At 42.3% G+C, this 18,514-nt stretch overlaps 1 protein-coding gene across 1 annotated transcript; it reads right to left on the bottom strand.

Moving 5' to 3' along the window:
• Positions 1-3,030: 3,030 nt before the first annotated feature.
• On the bottom strand, positions 3,031-17,877 carry LOC104275636 (protein FAM124A-like; the record flags this gene model as incomplete). The annotated part of the gene is made up of 2 exons (XM_009871641.1): positions 3,031-3,834; positions 17,138-17,877. Coding segments are annotated over 2 exons (1,544 nt in total), but the record flags the coding sequence as incomplete, so codon positions are not given.
• Positions 17,878-18,514: the final 637 nt, after the last annotated feature.

The raw sequence follows: 18,514 nt of genomic DNA, 5'->3' as shown, positions 1-18,514 counted from the left end.
GTGCATATCCATCTCTCTGAAGAGATCAATCCCTTCTTAAATAATGGGAAGAGAATGAGTGAAGCCTACCTTCAGTGAAAACTCTTTGAAATCTGGCTTTCTTTTTTATAGACAAAAAGTTTTCTGTACACTATCATCCCTGTTTTTCCTGACAGTAGGACACTCAGTTACACCAAGATTTGGTTACAAGCACCATGAATGTAAACAATGAAAACTTCCATTTCTAATTCAATACCAGTAAACAGAACAGAAATACTTGCAGACAGAACCAGTGTAGACAACATAAATTCAGAGTCCATGGATGCTCATTTGGTTTTCTTCCCATTAGGATCAATGTGGTAAAATCTCGAGCTTAGATGTTCGTGGAGCTGCCGGTTAATGGCACACGTGACCCTTGAGCTACGACTGACACTTGAGTTATTTCGTGCTTGTTTGTAGACCTCCAGTACCAGGGCTTCCCGCCGTGTCAGGAGATGGTCCCCAGATGTGCTGAACTCCCTCTTGCAGGAGACAAAAAGATGTTTCAAAGCCTCCTCTTTATTAAAAGTCCCAATCAGCTTTTGTCAGGAGTCTGGATGTTGGCATGATTCCAGGATCAGACAGAAACATCAGCTCAGATAACTTTTGATTCCATGTTCAGATCAAATGTTATCTACATTATTAAAATATTGTGAAAAGGCTTTGTTTTTTTTCTTCCCCTGCTGTTCCAGATAATGAACGCTACAATTTTTAACAGATTTGAACCAAATTTATCTTGTTTGTTGTCCTATCTGGGAGTGGCTAGTACCGATAAAATGGCTGTCCCATAAATATACAATGCTATTTCGTCATTTAATTTTGTACTACCATGAATAAGACAGAAAAGAATGAATCATTAAGTTTAAACCTGTGGAGCCTGATTGTCCTGGGCATCGCTGCTCCTGTGGTGCAAGCTGATGGAAAAAACTGTTGGTCTGACCTCACAGTGTTTTACAAGCATTTTGACAGGGTGAAAACAATAACATGGAGCACAACTTTGGATAAATCAGGACTGTTGTGTTGAGAGGAGTTTTGATTTAAAGGCCATGAAAGTCAGAGGAAAGACTGCGTGAACACTGAAGGAGTATAGAGCAGGTAAACACATGCACACCATGACAAGTCCTGTATTCATCCTATTTCTGGTCCCGGACATTTCTTAAGAGAACACTTTACCCAAAAACTGCAGTAAGCCTGAACAGTTTGGAGGGCAGAAGGAGGATGATAAACTCCCATGCTCTTAAGAGTTTGAATAGATTTTCCTATTTATACACCGTGTTTAGCACGTAAAGACAAGGTCTACCTCCAGTACATGCTATGACAGCATCTCACAAAGAGGAGACTTGGACTTTAGTCTGATGCCTATTTCACTCTGTGCAGAAAATGACAGCAAAAGGAAAAAGCCTTGCAGAGTCGCATCCCGACTCTTGACTATCCCTCTGTCCTCTTCTGCATTGGGATGGCAGGTTTAATGGAATCCCCCCTCCTCCTCTATAAACCTGTTTTCAGTATCTCCCAGACTTTCTTCCAGAATCGTTTGTAGAAAGCGTGCATTTACTTAATGGGCCAGGGGAGCTGTTCCACTTTTTGTAACTATTATTGTAACTATTATTTACAGTATGTGTGTGCTTTCTGGTTTTTTTTCTTTTTTTATTTTTTTTTCCAAAGCAGCAATTCTTTTGAGTAAAACCACCAGGTAATATGGCCAACATTTTTCTCCACAGATCCATCCACCACAATGCCATCATGGTAGGTCTGTAGAATCTGTACCTGTATATAAGTTACATACAGCACTATACATACATCTTTTAATATAGTCATTTTCTCACTGGCTAGACCAGAGCTGCAATCAGCACCACTTCCCTGCCAAAAATGTAACTTTTCAGAACATGGATGATGCAATCTGTATATACAACTTAAATCCTGGTGAAGGTACTTAGCTGTCATATTAACAGCTTGTTACTTATTTTTTTTTTAATACCAAGTGAAATGGAGCGTAACAGGTTACCAACAATGTTCACTTGAAAAGCCAGTAAAATGTGACTTGTTCTCCATTTGGAAAGAAGTTTTTGAGAAGAAATGTGTTTTACTAAGAAAGAAGTATGCTTACACTGGAAATACGAAGAATAAGTTTCCACATTAATTATTTTTAACAGAAAAATAACAAACCCTTAAAAAACAGGGAGCTGCCACATACTTGGGACTAGTAGTTTAGTAATATATAAAAATGCTGGGTTGTCTTCCCTGGTTTGTATTCCAAAAAGGTAAGCTCTGCATTGCCTGAGTTAGAAGTAGCAAACACTGTTTACTTGGGTTACCGCTGTCTACACAAGTGGTTCAGACAACAGCCCAGCTGGCTCCCAACTGGAAAGGATGGGCTTTTTGAGGAGATGGGTCGAAAATGTTCTGTAAGGTTTTTCTTTTGGCACTTTCTGCATCCTGGAACATCAAAGAAAGAGATACAGCAGGGCTTCCTCTTCCCCGGAGAACCTTCTCCCCACCTCAGCACTAACAACTCTCAGAGGTTGACTGACTCTACTGGAGATGTGCTACTGGGACCTGCTGTGCTTAGAGCTGCCTTTGGAACTTGCAAAAGGGAAAGGAGACCCCATTCTCCTGCCATTTCTTCTGATCTAAGGGAATTTTTCAGGAAAGTTAAATGAGTTTGGCATCACAAATTACTCTTCATTTTGTGATAAAGAAAACTGGATTTCTATACACATCTTCTGATATTTCCTTCACCACCAGCCCAAGGGTCAGTCATAGAAACCTTCCACTTTGCACTGCCATGAACAAATGTCTGTGCTCCAGTCACCTCCTCCAATACAAAGGTACAGGGCACAAGCTCAGATTGTTTGACTGTGCATGGTTTGGAGACACTCATCTTGAGGTATTAGAGCACTTTCTTCAAATATTTAGCATATTGTATTGCATCACTTCTCCTCAGTGAGAAACATTCTGCAAGCTCAAGGTGGTCCCACCTGTTTGCCCTGGAAGGTGTAAGACAGAGAAACCTCAGATGTAAAATTCTTCTTCATTCGCCGGTGAAGACGAGCAAATGCTACCATGATCATCCAGAGAACAAGAAGCTGCTCCTGAGGACTGTTTGGGCCGCTTGGAGAGAGACGCTGACATGAACGAGCTGGAAGACCACTCAGAAAGAGAAGGCAGTGAACCATCAACTGACGTAAAGGTACTGCACACGGCTGACACAGGCCTTCCACTGGAGGCCGCCTGTTTGACCTTACTGATGGTTTGTTTCTGTGAGGGAAGAGAGGCTTCCAAGTCAGTGCAAAATCCATTAAGAGCAGAGTACGCAGAGACCACAGACAGGTCTGAGAAGGAGAGCTTCATCCCTGTGTCTACATCAGTCTCCTGGGCACCCTCCAAGTCATCAATGTTAAGCCTGGGGCTGCATCTCCATGTTTTTAACCTGGTTGCAGGTGACCCAGTATTGAAAAACTGAAATGGCTCCCTGAAATGAAAAGTCTCTGAGGCTGAGGAAGAGTTCACTGTAGGCAAGCAGAACAGAGACTTGCTTCGTTGAAATGACCATGAAATGCTGGAGGCACTGCTGGATCTGCGTGTGAAGTCTCCTTGATCACTGTGTCTCAAATCCTGCTGGGAAAAACCAAGACAATGACCAAGGCCGTTTGCATGATGTACCTTGTTTTGACCCATTTCTTTTGGTTGTTCAGGGACAGATCTGCAGCTTTGAGGAAGGCAGGCTGGCAGAGTGGTGAAGCAGGAATCTGTTGACACAGATGGATGTGGTTGCTTGTTCTGCTTTGCAGACTTCCTACACCAACTGCCTGTTTGCTGCAGCCGGGAGAGGGAGAAAAGATCATATTAATACAGAATTGGCAGTCTTACAACCATAAGTCTCCGTTGCTGAGTTGTTACTGCAAATAATTATGAAGCAGACTTCATTCAGTATGCTAGCAGCAAATGTTTCACTTCAATAACAAAGAGAAAGTATCCTGCCAAAATCCCAAATATTTACATAAGAAGCCTTGAAGACAACAAGGATAAATGGTAGAGAAGCCCTGCCTTGTGGGCTGAATTACACCAGCTTGAAATTCTCACTTCCTGTTGACGTGTTCAGATTCATTCATATTCAGTCTTCCAAGGTTACTGCCTTAGTGGACAGCTGAAGAACAAAAATGAAGAAATGGGAGATGCATGCTACCATCATTATTATTTCTCATTTCTTCCTTAGAGTGGTGTAAATGTTTTTACTTTTTCCTCTGACACATCAAAAAGCCTTTAGCAAGCAACTTTATACTCTCTTGTTTCCATGGGAGTTTACTACTTCTTTCAACTCTTACACATTTTCTCTCTCACATCTCGTTAGCTGAGCAGTGTGCCCTAGAAACCACCTGCTCTATTAACTAGCTCCTAATGACTTTAAATGTAGTTTTAAACACCTAATTTGCTTGTAGGCACCTAGAATGAAGACCTAACCTGATGGCTATGATCTGAATTGGGACCCAAATCTTATTCCTAGGGCAGGATTCAGTTGTCGACCTGCCAGATATTTGAGCACTTGCACAGGGACAGCAGCTGTGACAAATGGGAAGCCAATATCCTTCTCCAGAAGCAGCTAGAGGCCAGGTAACCTTCCTGTAGGATTACACACTGATGTGTCGGTAACTGGACTGAGACTCCCGTGGCCAAGCAAGCATAAGGTTTTTCCATCATTCTACTTATCTCAATTAGGCTTTTAGAAGTTTGTGTTTTAAAAAGTTTAATTTAAAGTCTTACTGGAATTTCTCACATAATGCAAAATGTTAGATTTCTGTCCCAAAAGGGACAGGAACTAAGGGGACAAAGTGCAAGATCATACCCTTGAGAATAAACAACAATCTCAGCTATGGGACTTGTCATCTGGAAACAAAAGAGAATAAAGAACCAGGTCTCCCGGTCACTGTGTACAATTAAAGTGACAAGGCCATGACAAACATGATTCTGGGCAGTCTCAAGTGAGTTAAAAAAAAGTTTTAATACTTTGTAGACAACAGTGCTAAGTCCTCACCCAGAATGCCACGCATGACTCACATCATGCCTATGTGAAATAAAAAAACAACTCAAACTGAAAAAGATGCAGACAAAAGAAGAAAAAAAAACAAACAAAAAAAGACAAACTATCCATAAAAAAACCCCCTGAATCACAAGCAAATAAAAGGTTTCTAATCACAACAGAAGTAGGGGAGTCTTCTCAGTTGAGTAACGGATAAAGATGGAGCTTGATCATTTTACCAAAGAGATTACACGACAGGAGAGAAAGGGATGAGACCTGGCAACCAGGGAGGTCCTTTGTGTCCCGTCTCTAAAAGAACTCCATACATTGCTGCTTCTGACGTCTCGCTAGTGCACATCACATTGTCTTAGTGACCCAGATCTGTCATAACCATCTTCTTTTTTTTCTATTGCAGTGATTTTAAAGGCAAAAGAGGATTTTCACATCTGCAAAAAATGTTTTGCTCATTTGTGATTGCCTGGCTGGAGGTGATCTACAGGACAGCCAAACCATAGGAGTTCATTTAGGCATTGTAGATTAATATATAAATACCAATGTATCTGTAATGAGATATGTTAATTCATAACCTATTTCTGTAAAATATAATAAGATGTTTTACTTAATGTCATAAAGAATTAAATTAATTAACAGGGAAACTAACCACGGTAGTGTAGCAGTTCCACTAACCGATAAGAAACTGAGTACAAAAGAGTCAAATAAAATGAGTTGAATTGTCAACAAAACATTAACCAGAAATCACTTTAGACATCTACATGCAACATTATTTTACTAGTGCAGTAAGTGAGGTAATTTGTTTAAAAAATTATTCAGCAAGATAAAAGGCTTGTGTCCATGCAGAAATTACCAGCTGCTTCTCAATTGAAGACATTTCCGGATAACCCAGCAATAACAATATGACATGCTGAAAGTACACAAACAGATCACTGCCCTCTTCTGATGGGTTTGGTCAAGAAAATACTTCTCATTATGTTTTGTTTGCACTAACTAAAGGTACTACTTTTTTTTCCATTCAGCAGCTCTGATATCAGATACATTACAGGGACTCAAAACACCATGCTTGGTGACCCAATAGAACCACTTCCTGAACACCTTCCCTATCTCTCAGAGAGAAAATCATGGATTGCCTGACCACGGCTTGTTTCTATCCTTAGGTCTAGCGGGTCTAGGGAAGTTCTCCTCCCCCTCTACTCTGGCCTGGTGAGACCACACCTGGAATACTGTGTCCAGTTTTGGGCTCCCCTATTCAAGAGAGACAGGGACCTACTGGAGAGAGTCCAACAGAGAGCTATGAGGATGATTAAGGGACTTGAACATCTCTCCTGTGAAAAAAGACTGAGAGAACTGGGGCTGTCTATCCTTGAAAGGAGACAGCTGAGGGGACTTATTAACGTACACAAATATCTGAGGGGTGGATGTCAAGAGGAAGAAGACAATCTCTTTTCAGTGGTGCCCAGTAATAGAACAAGAAATAATGGGTTTAAGTTAGAACATAGGAAGTTCCACCTCAACATGAGGAAAAAACTTCGTTACTGTGAGGGTGACAGAGCACCGACACAGGCTGCCCAGAGAGGTTGTGGAGTCTCCTCCTCCGGAGACTTTCAAAATCCGCCTGGACATGTTCCCGTGTGGCTGCCCTAGGGGATCCTGCTCTGGCAGGGGGGTTGGACTAGATGATCTTTCGAGGCCCCTCCCAACCCCTAACATTCTATGATTCTGTGATTCTATTGTGCTTTTGTAGACTTAGTTGATAATTTGGCAGATGGAGCAATCAAAGAAACCAAAGATGCAAGAGAGTGCAGTATTCTTGTCTGTGATTAGGTAGGGAGGCCCTTGTGACCAGAAGCACTGGTAACAACCTGGACACAACTGCACAAAAAAAGACAAAGCTTTGGGGGACAGATCTGGCACTTGTACTAGGGACAGTTCTGTGGGCAGAACAAAACCTTTGCTTGTACCTTGCACAGACCACGTCATCCGTGTACCTAAGATAGAGCCCACAGACATCAGAGGTGGAATTTAGTTGTCTGGTTAATACCATCAACTGAGTCTGCAGAGCAATTCAGCTTTCTCTGATGAAAATTCCTGTGTTTGGTTAGTAGAATTGCTTTCTAGGTCCTGAGTATATACTCATCGACTACAGTAAGAACGCAGACTGTACCTCACACAACAATACCTGCAGATAGTTTTAGCCTGGCAAAAAGGGGCTTGAGGGGAAACTTTATCGTTCTCTACAACTGCCTGAAAGGAGGCTGTAGCAAGGTGGAGGTCGGTCTCTTCTCCCATGTAACAGGTGATAGCACAAGAGCAAACGGCCTCAAGTTGCTCCAGGGGAGGCTTAGGTTAGATATTAGGAAAAAATTATTCACTGAAAGAATTGTCAGCTGCCCAGGGAAAAGGCTGCCCAGGGAAGTGGCTGAGTTACCATGCCTGGAGGTATTCAAAAAGATGTGTAGAGGTGGTGCTTAGTGACATGATTTAGTGGTGGACCTGGTATTGCTAGGTTAAGGGCTAGACTCAATGATCTTAAAGGTCTTTTCCAACCTAAATGATTCCATGATTCTATGATCACTTTTGGGTGTCTGCAATCTGGAGCTGAACCAAATCCTACAGAGGTAACTCTGCAGGTGTTCATTCTGCTTTGGTGTATAGAGGAGGGATTTTGCACATTAGCAAAAGCCTAGAGCATTTAGATGGTGGTAATGGTTATTCTTATTTGTTGACATAACATTTGACATATGTTCCAAAGGAAAAGTAATTTATCTCTGGTCACCATTAGTGAGAGATGCTGGGTCTTATTCAGTTGTCTAATTGTAGGTATCTGCTGTTATCCTGCCTGGCCAGCAAGCACATGCATGGGCCTCTCCATATCAGGGATTTCAGTGCCTGAGAATGTTCCTGGGCACGTTTAATTTGTTAATATTGGTAAAGTCTTAGCATTTTGGGAATAAAGCACAGAATAGTGGTGATCAGGCACTGGGATGCACTGCCCAGGGAAGTGGTGGAGTCACCATCCCTGGACGTGTTTAAGGAGAGGCTGGACGTGGCACTTGGTGCCATGGTCTGGCCAATGTGGCAGTGTTGGGACATAGGCTGGAATTGATGATCTCAGAGGTCTTTTCCAGTGATAGCTGTTTTGAGCTCTTTCTAATATTTACAAACCCTTCAGTTTAAATCAGCTTTCATGTTAGTTTTTGATTGTAAATATATAATGCAATGACTGCAGGTGCAACCAAATTACCAATACTCAAAAGGATACTTATCACCTGCGAGGGTGTGGAGCAGAGGACAACACCAGGATAAATGGATGAGATGAGATGTAACACCCTTGCTAGGAACCCTGGGGGCTCTTATGTAAGACCTTTTTAACCAAAATGCAGGTAAGAAGTAGAGACTGAAAGGAAAGGGGAAAAGCACTTCTAAGCAAGTACTTGGAAAGGGTAACCACTGTACAGCCCAACAACTTTAAGTATCTAACCTGACCAGAAAGTGTTTACACTAAAAAGAAAAATCTACCATAGGCAAAACATTAATTTGTTATTTTAAACTGTTTTTCCTAGATCTTTTAAAGTTCCTGTGGAGAGATAAGAGCTTTTCACTTTATACAAGGTATTTGCTGTTATTTCTTCTACTGGGTTGCAGCTCCTGGTCAAGCCCAGTTGGCCTGGCAGAGGGTAATAGTGGATCAGTGAGAAAATGACAAGTACAGCCTGGCCTTAGGATGGCTGCCCTCAGGGCAGGCCAAGGGACATCAGTAACACAACTTATTTCTGAACAGCTCTGCTTATAGGAGGAAATGTTTACCTCAATCTTTTTTTGTTTAGAAGTGTTATGATTTAGAATGTCTATTTTCCCACACTGCTCTTCATGATATGGGCAGAAAGGGGAAATAATAGAAGGAGATTTTTTCAAAACTTTCACAGAATCACACAATGTCAGGGGTTGGAAGGGACCTCAAAAGATCATCTAGTCCAGCCCCCCTGCCAGAGCAGGATCACCTACAGTAGGTCACACAGGAACGCGTCCAGGCAGGGTTCAAATGCCTCCAGAGAAGGAGACTCCACAACCTCCCTGGGCAGCCTGTGCCAGTGCTCTGTCACCCTCACAGTGAAAAAGTTTTTTCTAATATTTTTGTGGAACCTCCTATGTTTCCGCTTGTAATCATTGCCCCTTGTCCTGTCACTGGACATCATCTTAAAGTAACATAACTGAAGACTTTCCTGATTGTGAGAATACCGGACTGCACAACTGTACTAGAGGTAGAGCGTTAGAAGCTCCATCTCATGAACTATTAGAGAATAAAGATTACGGGCTAATCCTATATTGTAGAGAACTGGATTATGAGGACTAATAAGACTTTTCTATATCTACATTCGGTAGCTTGTCAGAGATCACAGAGAGGATTCAATGATTTAGCCAGGATTAAACCTCAGGCAAAACTAGCTCCTAGTCCTGTGCCAAGGCCACTGACTATGCTCCCTTGCACCAACCCTGGCACGTCAGCACGCAGTCTGTGTGTTCTTGTGATGGCTGCTCTTCTTTTTAACCTTACAGAACCCAACAGTCTCACTGGGTTTCTAGGTGGAACTGCTCACAGGAGAAACCAAGAGAAGCAAGTGGGAACCTCTGATCTTTCACTGCCCTCTGTGCCATGGGATGCTGAAAACAGCAAGAGCTATTTTTGTACCTTGAGGAGAGCGTGACGCACATGGAGCTACTCTTTTCAGCAGAACAGCCCCCACCTGTCTCCTCGATTCTGCCCTTGGCTTTGGAAGCAGTAGCATCTGTTTTAATTTTCTGAATTTTTTTTTTTTTAAGACCTTATATTCAGCCCTCTCACAGCTTGCTTTCAGCATTGCCTGTTACCTTGCTGGTATGGCCATGCTGCCTGCAACAGGCACAAGTGCAGCAGAGATGCCGGAGAAGGGGTCAGTCGTTTGAGAGGACAAAGGCTTGATCCAAACCGATGCACTGACTAAAATTCCAAATACAGGGAGAGAGATTTGTCAGACCTCGCCACAAAGACACACAACACACCCAGCCACTGACTGAACAGATTAGCTCTCTAACAGAACAGATTTTTTCATCTGGTGCTAATCTGCTGCTCATTTATAATCTCTGCACAAATCTTTGTGAAGCCTGGAGGGATTTAGAGTCTTTATGCATTACAATGGGCCGCAGAAGAATTTCATGACGAATATCCGGGAACGCCATAAACAACTTGGGGCAAACCTCGCAGAAATGCACTTTCGACTCCACTTGGGCTGCCTCTACCTGACACAAAAAAAATCCATCCGTGCTCCTGCAGTCTATTTTGAGTTATCTGCTTTTTAAGAAAGCAGATAATGATCTAACTACGCATTATCTGCATTAAGCACTGCCAGCAAGTCTCTTGCTGAGGTCAGAATCCAGCCAAACAGCCAGCATGGCAATGACATCACCATCTCGAGCCCAGATTTTGCCTGCCTTGCTCAACAGGAGTGCAACAGTGTTTGTTTAATTGTATTAAATCCAGAGGAGAAAAATCATCACAAAAAAAAAAAAAAAGGCAGAGGTTAGTCCTCAGTATCACAATAGTCTTACCTGAACAGCAACATCTACTTAGGAGGGCAGCACATCAAAATGCAAAATGCACAAATTCGATTTAAAATTGAATTGAGCATATTTGAAAAGTGGAGTGTACTGTGTTCACAAAACTAGAACAGGTGGGTGTCTTGTAAGGCTAAATATACTCACTCTTGAGTTTCTGCTGGGTGTATAGTCATCAGAGATGTTACTATGCCATGAAACATGACTGCACAAACAGAAATGACAGAAAGTACCCAGGATAAAGGAAAACAACTAAAAAAATATCTCCTCCTATTTGAGTCAGTGACTCATTCGTGGTATCCCCCCCAAATCATTCATTAGCACTAAGAAGATCCAAACACCTATGGCATTGACAAGAAAGGGAAAATAAAGTAGAAGATTTTTTTAAGAACAGGAGGCTAGTATTAGACTTACAGATTAATTAAATCATCCCTTGACACCAAGGCACCTCCCTTGACTGCGTCAATTTTTGCTCCAGAAGTCTGTCCTTTTCCTTAATTTTACCAGTGACTAAAAGTAATTTTTGTAAAGGTGCCTTGTCTATATCCTTGCCTGTCCTTGATGCTTTTCTTTATTTTTTCCTCTTTGTGTTCAGATCTGCTCTATCTGCACTATTAATTCAAGCAGGTTTGAAGCTCTTTTCTCACCTCCGTTTTCCTTCTTGCACACCAAACTGTTTTCTGCAAAAGTGCCTTCTCTTTGCCTGTTTTCGTCTTTCCTTTATCCCTTCTCTGCTTTCTGGTTTACTTGCTCATTTTTTTCTCTTCTACTTGTACTTAGCTGTAGTGACTCAAGTCTGCAGTAGTGGGACTGCACTTTCTTTTCTTTATTTCCCAGAATTTGTAGTTGGGAATGCTTTGAGTAACAGAGACGAGATGATTTAACTGCATTTAAGACTACAGGGGTAAATTATATCGCGCAGTCCAACCTTGTGTTCATAATTTTACAAATCATTAAGCCATTTCCTTACTGAGCCTGCTGACACTTTAGGCAGATGAAAGCATTTCAGTTTTCAGGAGACTAAAGAGCTGTATGCTTCAGGCAGGGCCATAAAACAGAGGTGCCACAAAGCCCAAGGCCTCTAAAATGGTAGCAGATTGACTAACGCTCCTAGACTATTCACATGTTTCAGCAATATCATACGAATGCTGGATGACAGCTAAGGCATGCAAACTGGAAAATAAAGGAAGGGAAAAGTACACTGACTTGTGTTGGAGATTGGAAATGCAGAGGTAGTTCAAGGTAGATCAAGGATGGAAGGGTTTTGAGGGAAGTAAAGGCAACTGTGACCACAATGATCTGTATCCTAAACCTCTCAACAGATACAGAAGTGCACCCTGAGCCTCCAAGATTTGCCTCCCCTTGCCCAAAATAATCTTGAGAAGCAAATCATTCCTTGTGCTGCAGAGGAGAGTAAAATGTTTCTTTTAGTCTCAGTTGGGGCTGGGAGAGGAAAAGGAAAAGCTTTGCCCTAACATCACATCTTGTAATTACTCTGACCTCAGCAGCTCAGTGATACCCATCCTTGCTGCCCATATATCTAAGACAGGGTATTTTCTGCATTGTCCAAGTCCTCTTATCCCAGGTCCTTGCTTCAGTTACGGCCAGTTTCCAGCACTCTGTAGGAAGGCACTGCCTCTGCTCCCTAAAACACTTTGGGTCAGTTGCGCATCATGGAAGAATCTCTCCCCCCCATTTCAGCATTCAGCTACCTTGAATGTGAGGTTTAACTACAACCATACTTTTCAGGCAGATCTGTACATGTTCTGGACAAGCTGAGAGAACAAAAGAACTTTTGTTCTCCTCATGGCCCCAGATAAAGTGGGATGAAGAGATGAGTTCATGAGCCTAACAGACACCTGTATATAATATATCAAATAAACAAAGAGGTTTTCAGCCATAAGCTTTTTATTCTTTTTTCTGTATAACATATTTGCTGATGCCTGTGTAGGCATGTAACCTTCACGCTGCTTCTCATCTTCAGGCATTTTGCACTGCCAATGCTTAGCACAGAATGCCTTTATGCATGCAGCTGGCAGACATCTGCACCCCCAGACTGACTTCTGGCAACTCCAAGGATATATTCAGCACTAACATACTGATCTTGTACATTAATGAGACTACAGCTAACCTCTGACCATAGATCTAGAGTACTCATTTTGTGCACTAAGCAATGGAGAAATCTCCAAGCTAGCAGAGACCTGGGCCTGTAAGTAGCACAGCAGCAGCACGTTAATCATTCTTAATGGCTAGGTCCACAAGTAACCTTTTCTCAGAACCAAAGGTTCAAGTAATAAACCATGTTTTCTAAATACAATTATACCACTTCTGAACTCAAAATTGCAGTTGCTCAGTATAGGCAAGAAGAATACTGGCTGATTAACTCAGAGAATCAACTACAAAAAAAAATCCCTCTAACTAAAAGCTGTGATCAGTTAGCATTTTGCACTCTTATTTCAAGGATGCTCTATAAAGCAACATTAGGCAGAAAATAGCCACCTCCTAAACAGTATAGATTCACTAGCACAATAACTGTCATAAAGGTCTTACAATGCCAGATCTGTATTTCAGGTAGGATTAGCATAGGCTGGTAAGAAACCACATGTTTCCTGGCATTTTTATTTGTCTTGGTCTTCTGGCAACATTGTTTGCTTCTTGGTGCTGAAGATGGTGGAAGGGGAGGGATTTCAGCACGAAATTGGTTATTACAGGGTGAGTCAGGTGCCTGAACATAGTTTTTTGGTCTGCTCTGGTATTTCCTAGGGTGCCTGCCTGTCATTTGAGGCGGGGCACAGCCCTCCTGTGTAGGTCCCAAGTCTCATCTGTCAGGACATGTCTTCTGAGTGGCTCAGGTACTCTTTGACATGCCAAATGGCAGTAGATCTTATGCTTAAGTGCTGAGCCACTACCTAGGTGAGACATTCATCTGTTGTTGCCCACCCTTCTCCCAGGTATGTTCCCCCCTCATGCAGAGTACCTAGGAAATTCTGCTAAAAACATTATTTTACCTTTCCTACCCTATCCAAAGATATTTTCATCATGTAAAGAAGCCATCTTTACACTTTCTTCTCTCTGCTTCCCAAGCATGCATGGCCACACCAGTCCCATCGGTTATTAACTTCTCCTGCTTCCCACTTTGCATTGCCAGGAGTGCAAGTTCATCAAGCACTTCAGCTGTCTCTGTGCAGATCATGCCCAGAGGCAGCCAGGAATTTGGACAAGACCTATAAAAATGGCAGTATATTCAGTATACCAGTATATGCTTAGCTACATTATTTACATATTCTTCCCACTGCTCTGACAAGAGCTCCCCAGAGCTCCTGCTTCTGGGCTTAGCACTGGTGAAGCAGTGTGTGTGTCTTCCCACAGGATGCAAACAGGCTCTTTAGCCTTGCTCCAGCTGAAGCCAACTGAAGCTTACCCTTTGCCTCAGCTGGTATATAGCTGCACACTTGGAGCTAACTTGCCAATGTGGAAAAACCGCTGTGACAAAATAATTTCACTTGAAGAGCTTCCTTGCAAATGAAGGAATAGCTTCCGTGGTATTAAACAGACTTACCCTACCAACGAATAACTTTATTTTCTCTTGCACTGACTTTATCTAAGCCCCTTGGTAATTGCATTTGCAAAATGGGTTAAGAACATGGATCAATCTGGCTGGCAAGTATTCAAGTCCCTGTAAGCACACCAAGAAAAACACAGAGGTCACATCTTGTTAGTCTAATCATGGAGGTATATACAAACTTCAAACATTAAACACTGCCTGTAATTTGACAGCAATGTTAATCTACCATCTGGGGTATAATTGGTAATTTTAATCTGTAAAAAGATACAGTATCCATATGAAGTAAATAAAAATATTCTCATGATTACTAAGTACCAACTGATGTGCAGGCTTAAAAATACTAGGAAGTCATCGTTTGAGTTCACTGAACTGGGAAGTAGTGAAAGTTATTGTTAATAGCAGCACTCCATGAGAAGTCAAAAGGTAGTCCTGTTACTTTAAATGGTTGATACTATAAGTGTTTTGAAGACAGAAAGTTAAAAGAATATAAGGAGTCCATGGACCACCAAATCCAGTGTTTCCTATAATCCATGCTCCATCATATAATCCCTTTTCATTAACTGATCACTCTGTCTTGAATTAGGGTATTAACCTGTTTGCACTTGCTGGGTGGCTGTTACATAGCTGGCCATCAGTATGTGCAACTCCCAACTCAATTCTATTTAATGACAGGTTTTTCTTCTGTGTCAGAATAGTCATTTAGTGAAACCGTCTTTTCTGACCTTTTGGTGTATTTTCGGAGCACAGTCAGAGCTCCATTCAGATTTACTTTGGCTACGCTCAGACAACCCTATTCTTCCAGTTTCCATCTGTAAGACAGCTTCTTCATTCCCCTGCATGGGGTGAGAGCCCTTCCCTCTACTCACACCTCTCTGAAGTCACCTGTTTGGAGCCCAGAGCTGAAGACAGGTGAGGCCCATGGGACTTTGTGAAATGGCACAAGCTCTTCCCAGAATCCTTAGGGGATACTAACTCCGGCACACACCAGAGACTGCTCTTTTCTTTTCATGGCCATGTTGCCATGGTAGCTTGGAGTCATCGGAGTACACACAGGACATTTTCCCTTTGGTTTAGCTATAGAACTCCACTTATGATTGTATAGACTTGTTCAAAATCTGTATACCAGGACCCAGTCTTCATGATTTTACAATCACATAAGTCTCTGTTTTGCTCCATTTTGCATATATTAAATTTCTTTTGCTTCACCACACTTCCAGTGTGGTAACTTCCATTTCTGCAACTTCATTCCCATTTGCCATTATGCCCTCCTGTTCAGCATCATCATCCTCACTGAAAACAGAAACGAAAATTAATTGCACTTGGAGGCCACACTTAGCAGGCTTTCACTCTTCTCTTTTGGTGCATATGGCCAAAATCTTATTCTGATTTTCTTTTCAGGGTTTACCTCAGCCTGCTTTTCGGCAAGTCTCGCTTTACCTCTGCAATGCCTGGCACCTGCTATTCCTGAAAATTTGCTGTTCTGAAATAAAAAGCCTTATTTAGAAGCCCTGTTGCTGGGTTGTTTTTTTTTTCACCCTTTAATTTACTTGAAACTAGTCCAAGATCCCATAAACCAAAGTTACATTAGAGTTAAAGAAACCTTCTAAAAAAGACCAGGGAAAAGGGTACATAGGTGAGTGTTGTTGCTGTGTAAAAGTTTTGTGATGGCTCTTGTAAGCTCAAGTTTCCAAGTTATCTTAAGCTAACACAGATATGCCTGCAGTGCAAGTAATAACCCTGACAAATTGCTGACTGTCTTGGCATATGGGCAGGGAAGCTGAATTGCCTCCTAAGCCCCACATATGTGCAGTTCAGCTCTGACATGGGGTGTTTCTTTAGGTGGCATCTGCAAAGAGGCATTGAAAAGTTTCACCACCACCTGGATGTGACTTGCCAGAGCACAGATGCCCAATGTACCTGGATTTTCAGCCCCAGGAGCTACAAACCCAATGGCACTGTGCTGCAGGGAGGTGTACACACCTTTAAGCATGCTGGGAGGTCCATACAGTGGGAGGATGGCATCCACAATGCCTCTTCCACAGAAACAAGGGTGGACAATTTGGCAAGTTTCAGAAACACCCATCTTTGAACAACAGTATTCCAAAGGTGAGGGTCTGTGCTCCTTGATTTGAACACTAAGCAGCAATAAATACCACTGCCGTGCAGGACTGCATATTAACCTGGCTCCAGATTGCCACAGATACCCCCTCTGCAGGGCAGGCAGCTATTAAAAGCTTGCTGCTTGTTATCCCCTTTATCTCCCTTGGATGTGATGTACTGAAGTTGATACATTGCCCAGATACAGAGCAGATGTCGTAACAAATAAAAACTCTCTCTCAGGACTTGGTTACAAGCACCTGAGATAAGTTCAAAAAGAGAGTCTGTGGAAATGTCTCTCTTGGGCTGCATTTCAGGGTTTATTTCTTTTCCTTCACCACCTCTCTTCCCATTCTGATAATCACTGTGCAAAAGAGAGATGCAGTTTGTCATCCTGTGATGCTGGAAAATAATGAGTACCATCAGGAATTCTGCTTGTCTTCCATAAAAATCTCATAACTGAGAGCTATTTTATAAACCTCTGTCAGTCCTGTGTCCACATTTCTTATAAAACTACACCCATCAGCCATCATTCCTCCACTTGGGCTCATAATTCCTTCCCTCTACATTCTTTTAAACAGCTACCTCATCTCACATCACTCTGCATAAATGGAGGTTGACTGATATCTGGATAGTATCATCCACTGTTTCTTGATCGATTACACATAGCAAGGGTTTTCAAATTCTTTCTGTAGTGGTACTGTCCTGGCTCTTTCTCCTAAGACAGAGCAAAAAAACCAACAATACCCACAATCCTCCTTTTCAGGCCGCCATTGCACATTAAGCTTTCCTGCACAAAAATGTGCTTCTGTTTCCTTGTGTACTGAACTTACCTGCAAAAGGATCCTGTTTCCATCGTGGTCTTCTGTCTGCCACCTGCCTTCACTGATAGGGCTGCAAGGGTTAGGCAAGAGAGGCACAAGCTGCCCCACGTCTTTTACTCTGAACTCCAGCACCGCTGACTCGGTTGGCATTGGCACCTGTCCCTTGGGAAGCTTTTTTAAAGAAAACTGAATGTCTATCTCCATGTTAGAATAGACAGGAAAAACACAGAAGTCTGTTTTTTTCTGACATACTGGTCTTTTTAGTATTAACTCGTACAATTTCAAAATGTCCACAAAGTTTTCACTCCTGCAGTATATAGTGAAGCGGATAATTTCTTTCCCATAGTGCACTGGGCGAATGGCCCAGAGAGGAGTCTCTGGAGCCAAAGTGTAGAAGTCCTGGCTGCACGGCATGTAAGGGAGGAACTTCCCATGTACTCGTTCTGTGTGGTGGTAATGCCAAGGCGGCCGCTGAAAGGTTTCGTGGAGCTGCAAGATTGGTTCCTCTCCATATTCCTCTTGCAGAAAGAGAATGATGGCAAGGGCTGGCTGGGAAACCCCAGCCTTACTTGGCTTTCTGCACTTCTTGGGCACTCGTCTTTCTGAGACTCGAAATAGCTGGAGGTCTGGATGGATCCAGGCTAGAAGCTTATCAATCGCTTGCTGAAGAGTCTTGGATTCCCCCGGGTCTGTGATAATATGCACACTAACAAGGAATGGGTCTTGTATGCCTTCCACCGAAAGTTCACCTGAGAGTATAGAAAGAAAAATATCCTTTAAGGTTTATCAACATTCAGGTGATCCTTAAAGGAGAAACATTCTACTCAGTCACACTGGGCTGCCTTTTTTTGTGTGTGTCTCTCAAGCTCACCTGCAGTAAGCTAAAAATCATGTACAGAGATATAGCACCCAAGAAAATTATCAGAAGACAGAGAAGTTTCATCAAGCAGATCAAAAAACTTACTGTTTCTACTTAGGTACCCAAAAGATGTTACCCAACATCTATTTCTGTGTTAGAAAAGAGCTGCACCATATGGCTGAGAGGTAGGAAAGACAAAAATATTGATGCAGAGTGGGGGTGAAAGGGACACTAATGATGTGCAGAATGATCAGGACGGACAGTGTTCATCCCACCTTGTTTTAATTTGTGCCAGTTGGCTTGGGGCATGGAAATCACACTGCTGAACTCCATTCTATCACCTCGATGTTGGAGTTTTCCACCCGGTTAAGAGTGTTCTGTGTCCTGGAGGCAACTGTTTTAATAAGTAAGGTAAAGTTTGTAGGGAGAAGTAATATCTTTTATTAGACCAACTGATACAGTGGGGAAAAAAAAAATCAGCAGGCAAGCCTTCAGGCACACAAGTCCTTCTTCAGGAAAAGATATTA

The sequence above is a fragment of the Apaloderma vittatum genome, unplaced genomic scaffold, assembly GCF_000703405.1.
Source record: "Apaloderma vittatum isolate BGI_N311 unplaced genomic scaffold, ASM70340v1 scaffold3216, whole genome shotgun sequence".
Lineage (NCBI taxonomy): Eukaryota > Metazoa > Chordata > Aves > Trogoniformes > Trogonidae > Apaloderma > Apaloderma vittatum.
This window is presented reverse-complemented; position numbering and strand designations above follow the sequence as displayed.